At 40.0% G+C, this 5,022-nt stretch overlaps 1 protein-coding gene across 1 annotated transcript; it reads right to left on the reverse strand.

The window, feature by feature from the left end:
• Positions 1–1,531: 1,531 nt before the first annotated feature.
• Positions 1,532–2,355, reverse strand: LOC143271096 (uncharacterized). Its single transcript, XM_076562966.1, has one exon. It carries the CDS (start codon positions 2,353–2,355, stop codon positions 1,612–1,614), a length of 744 nt encoding a protein of 247 aa, XP_076419081.1. The 3' UTR covers positions 1,532–1,611.
• Positions 2,356–5,022: the final 2,667 nt, after the last annotated feature.

Consider the following 5,022-nt stretch of genomic DNA (forward strand, 5'->3'; position numbering starts at 1 on the left):
GCCATCCAGTAATACTAGAAGACCCCTTCATGAAACTGAATATTAACTTGATGCTTCAGTGGAGACAGTAGAATGTTGGAAGACAGGCCCTTGATGTGCTTGGCCTAGAAAGCTACATGTATATATTGTAGAGAGCTCAAGAAAGAGGCTTCAAGCAGGGCAATGGTGGCACACACCTTTAATCCTCGCTCTCAGGAGGCACAGGCAGGTGGATCTCTATATGTTTGAGGCAAGCCAGTTCTACAGGGTAAGTTCAAGCACACCCATGACTCTGTTTCACAGAGAAACCCTGTCTCAAAAATCCAAGAAATGAGAGAGAGAGAGAGAAAGACAGATAGAGACAGAGAGATAGAGAGAGACAGAGAGAAAGGAAGGAAGGAAGAAAGAAAGAAAGAAAGAAAGAAAGAAAGAAAGAAAGAAAGAAAGAAAGAAAGAAAAAAGAAAGAAAGAAAGAATGAAAGAGAGAAAGAAGTAAAGGTTACAGTGCTACAGCCAGTAAAACTGGAAGGCCAGGGTTCCTTCAGCCCCTTGACTCCAAAATGATACATACCATCATGTTATGACAGGTATAATATCGAGCTTTGGGATTTAGATTTTTCCCTCTTGGGTTTAGGTCCTCATTCAAGACACTCTTCCCTTACCGTGTCCCCACTCCTCCCTTTTATAATGGTAATGTTTACTCTGTACCATTTTATGTTAGAAGTCTGGGAGTCGATTTATGATTGTCCAGGGTCTCATTGTTGAAAACATGCCATGTCCCAAAAAGGACACTGGACTCCCAAAGAAACATGGGACTGTTTTAAAGATGGAATAAATGTATTTTGCATAATGAAATGAACTTCAACTTATAGCAACAAGGGGGAGAATATTGTATCTTAAAAGCAATAAACTTGAGGTGGGTGAGATTGCTCACTGTGTAAGAGTGTGTGCCATCAAGCCTTATAATGTGAGATTGAACACAGTGGTGGAGATGATAAAACAAGAAAACCAAATCTGACAAGTTTTCCTGTCTTCTGCACACCACATGGCCCACCAGAGCACATTGGAGATGCCTGGCCTTTTGTGATCTTCACAACCAGGAAATTAGGAAATGGCTACTGCTTTCTAGTAGAGACAGGCTGCAGATGGCAATGGCATCTTCAGTGTGCAGCATTGCCTTCTTACTTCAAGAGAGCATCCCATGCTGTCAGCAGTGCTATGGCTGAGACATCCAACTCTCCCCTCCAGAGATCTGAGTACTTAAGTGTTTCCACACAGGAATGTGGGGTTCTTGTGTATGTGTGTTGAGGTATCAGCTTACTTACAAACCCTCTTTCACCTTGTATATATCATGTTTATTTAAGCAACTTACATTTCACCAGTACTCTTGCCTGCTGCTGCTTGTTGGCAGCATCCAAAGACATGATCATCACCCACAGAGGTTAGAATGAGAAAACAGTTAAAGAAAGGAGTGTATTTGACAGGAAGGGAGGATATACAATTTAGACAAATCTCAGAAACCAAGTTGATATTTTATTTGGAATGAGTTGGTGATTACATAGTACTGTGTGAAAATGGGCAATTTCTTCAAGGATTCTCCTGGTAGATGTTACAAATGCCAAAGCCCTCACTTCAGGCCTTGTGCTCAGCCCGTTTGGAAACACATGGTGCCTTCAATTGACTCTGCATTTTCAAGGAGATCATCTCATAGAGGAACAAAATGAAACCAAAGAGTGACATCGTGGCTGTCAGGACACCCATTGGGAATACATTTGTGCAGTGTTTCTTTATAATATCTTCTTTCTTTACAGGAAAGTCAGGTGGAAAGTCAAGTGTGGTTTGCCCATACATGTCTACCAGGTGGTTCAAGGTCACAGTAACAAGTGTGAAAAGGCTACTCACAGCCAAAAATATGGCAGACATCTTGTAGCAAAACAGCTGTATCTCAATGAATGGGTCTTTCATGCAGCTGATCTTAATGGCCACTGAAGTGAAAATCAGGACTAGGATTTTCATCAAAATGGCCCATGCTATCAGCACTTGTAAATACTGAAATTCTGATGACTTGTTCCAGGTTTCATTGATAGGGGTGTGAACCACCATCCTGGTCATAGACCCAAAGATGTTAAAGTCCTGAGTGTAATAAGCTTCCCAGAGTCCAATTGACACAAATTGCACAAGCTTGTTGTTAAACTCCCACAGGCGCCAGCATTGGCTGTTTGCAAGGATGATTTCAAATACCAAAGCTGATGTACTGCAAATCAGGCCACTGAACTTGAAGATGTACTCCTTCATGTTGGCAAATCTGAAGAAGGCATCAAAGAAGAATAGAGTCAGTGAGAATATAAGGGAAGGCAGAAAAACAGAAGGAGTCATGGCTTAGAGAGCACTGAGCTCTCATACCTTTTCCCTGTTGTCACATGGAGATATTTCAGTGGTTTATGTGCAGATTACTATTCTGAACATTGTAGATAATAGTAAGAGAAGCTTGAAGCTCCATGAGTATAGTGGGAATAGCTACTTTATGATATTTTGGACAACAATTTCATAATATCCATCAAATGCTGATATGTTCATATTTGTTGACCAGGTGTTTCAATGCTTGGAATTGACAGTGAGATGGGGGTTGGCAATATCACACCAAGATCATGTTTATTCACCTGTGTTTGTAATATAGGAATATTATGAATAATGTAAATGAGGGTAATAAACAAAAGAATGCTCAATTAATTATCACTTCTAAAATAATGTGATAAAATTTCTCATGACTATTAAAAAAGGAAGTAACCTACATGGCCTGCTGGGTAGGGGAGGGGGAGGGGGCGCGAGAGTGGGAGAACAGGGGAATCTGCGGCTATTATGTTGAACTAAATGATATTGTAAAATAAATTTACCAAAAAAAAAGAAAGCATGGAAGATATGAATTTTATGTGTAATATATTTTAACAAGTAGATTTACATATGGTAAATTTATTGGAAATGTTAAATAAATAAAATGTTCTTAATTCTCATAATCCTGGCAAAAGAAGATGTTATATAATAAAGGAGGTCGACAATAACAAGTTGTAACATAAAGCCTTAACCAGGTATGAGGTCCTCAGGAACATTCTTTGTATCACAGCAAATTTTTGAAAACCTAGAAATATTATTAAATTTTCCTTATATAAAAAAAATGAAAACTATAATTCACATGGTATATCCAATCATGTAAGAATGCCATTCATACTGCGTACATGTGTATACCAGTATATACACATATGTGTATACATATGCATATATTTATTGACAAATGTATATTAACCCAAAAGACATACACCAAATAAAGAACTCTAGGTAGATCAATGGAATAGTGTACACTGTCCTTCTTATTAGTATTTTCTGAAATGTAATTATTACTAAAAAACCAAGAACCACATATATCTCATAATTAAAGCTAGATGGAGAAAGACTTTCAAGACATGTAGGTATTTGGGATGGGGATATAGCTTAGAGTTATAGTGATCACCTAAGATGAATAAGACTCTGAACTCATTCCTTAGTATAAGAAAACTAAAATCTCTGTGTAAAATATGAGGTTTCATGTATATTTCCATCATTTGCTCTTCACATACTCAAATATCTTCTCTGAACATAAAACTAAGACTCCATGGGTTGCTGGCCAGTAGGGAAAACTCCCCATGGCCAGGCTCCCCTACCCCCCTATCAGACCCTGCAATCTACAAGACCTAAGCCCTACTCCAATACCCATGTGCCTGGGATCCCAGTAACTTCCTGAGACAAGGAATCTTCCTCTCACATTGTACCAAGAGGTGAATGACTCCCCTCCCTCCCAGAGAGTCCTGCCTCTGGGACCCAGGCCCTGGGAATAAAACAGTCCCCAAGAACCCCTAGACAATTCCTCCCCAGTTACTGGCTAGCAGGGAAAATTTCCTTGGGCCAGGCTTCTCTACTAATACCCCCTTCGGTCCCTTTAGTCTACAACCCAAGCACTACCCAATATCCATCTGCCTACAACCCCAGCAACTTGCTGAGACAAGGAATCCACCAGCTCTCATTGGATCAATGGTGGCTTCTTGAGACACAGATTCTGCCAATTCTCACTGAACCAAGAGAGGCTTCCTAAGACACAGATTCCACCAGCTCTGACTATACCAAGAGCCCTGAGAAGACCAAGAGCAACTAGATGAGTCACAGAATCAGCTAGCTTACATTGGGCCAAGTGTACTCCCTGATATTTAGAATCTGCCAGCTCCAATTAGACAAAGAGCTAAGAATGGACACAAAGGGACCCCCTGAGTCACAGACACATAAAGCACAGAGTGAATCAATAGCAGCTTGCTCAGACACAGGCATCTCTTGCACCTATTAGAGGAAGAGATGGGCAGATTTCAATGAAAAAATACATACAACAACATAAAGAACAATATGGCATCAACAGAACCTACCCCTCTTCTAACAGTAAGACCTAACATAGTAATGTAGAACAATCAGAAGAAAATGACCTTAAAAATAGCTTCATGAAGATGATAGAGGCCTTTCAGGAAAAAATGAAAAATTCCCTTAAAGGAATTGAGGAAAAGACAAACAAAAAATTGGAAGAAATCAATAAAGAAATAGAGGAAAAGGCAACTGAAAAATAGGAGGAAATCAATAAATCCCTTAAAGAAAGCCAAGAAAACCATGAAAAAGCAATTAAACATGTTAAGGAAACAGTTCAAAACCTGAAAAGGGAAATAGAAACAATGAAGAAGACACAAACAGAGGGAATGCTGGAAATAGAAAATATGAGTAAACAATCAGGAAACACAGATGCAAGTAACTAGCAGAATACAAGAGATGAAAGAGAGAATGTCTGGTGTAGTGGATACAATAGAGGAAATAAATTAATCAGTCAAAGAAAATACCAGAGGCCCGGTGGTGGCAGTGGCTGGCAGAGACAGACAGGCCCAGCAGGCTGGCAAAGACATACAGACCCGGTGGTGGCCCACAGAGACAGAGAGGCCTGGTTTCGGCCCACAGAGAAAGACAGGCCTGGCGGCGACA

This window comes from Peromyscus maniculatus, chromosome X, assembly GCF_049852395.1.
Source record: "Peromyscus maniculatus bairdii isolate BWxNUB_F1_BW_parent chromosome X, HU_Pman_BW_mat_3.1, whole genome shotgun sequence".
Taxonomy (NCBI): Eukaryota; Metazoa; Chordata; class Mammalia; order Rodentia; family Cricetidae; genus Peromyscus; species Peromyscus maniculatus.

Coding starts and splice junctions, on each gene's coding strand:
- LOC143271096 (XM_076562966.1), bottom strand. CDS start 2,355: ATGACTCCTTCTGTTTTTCTGCCTTCCCTTATATTCTCACTGACTCTA.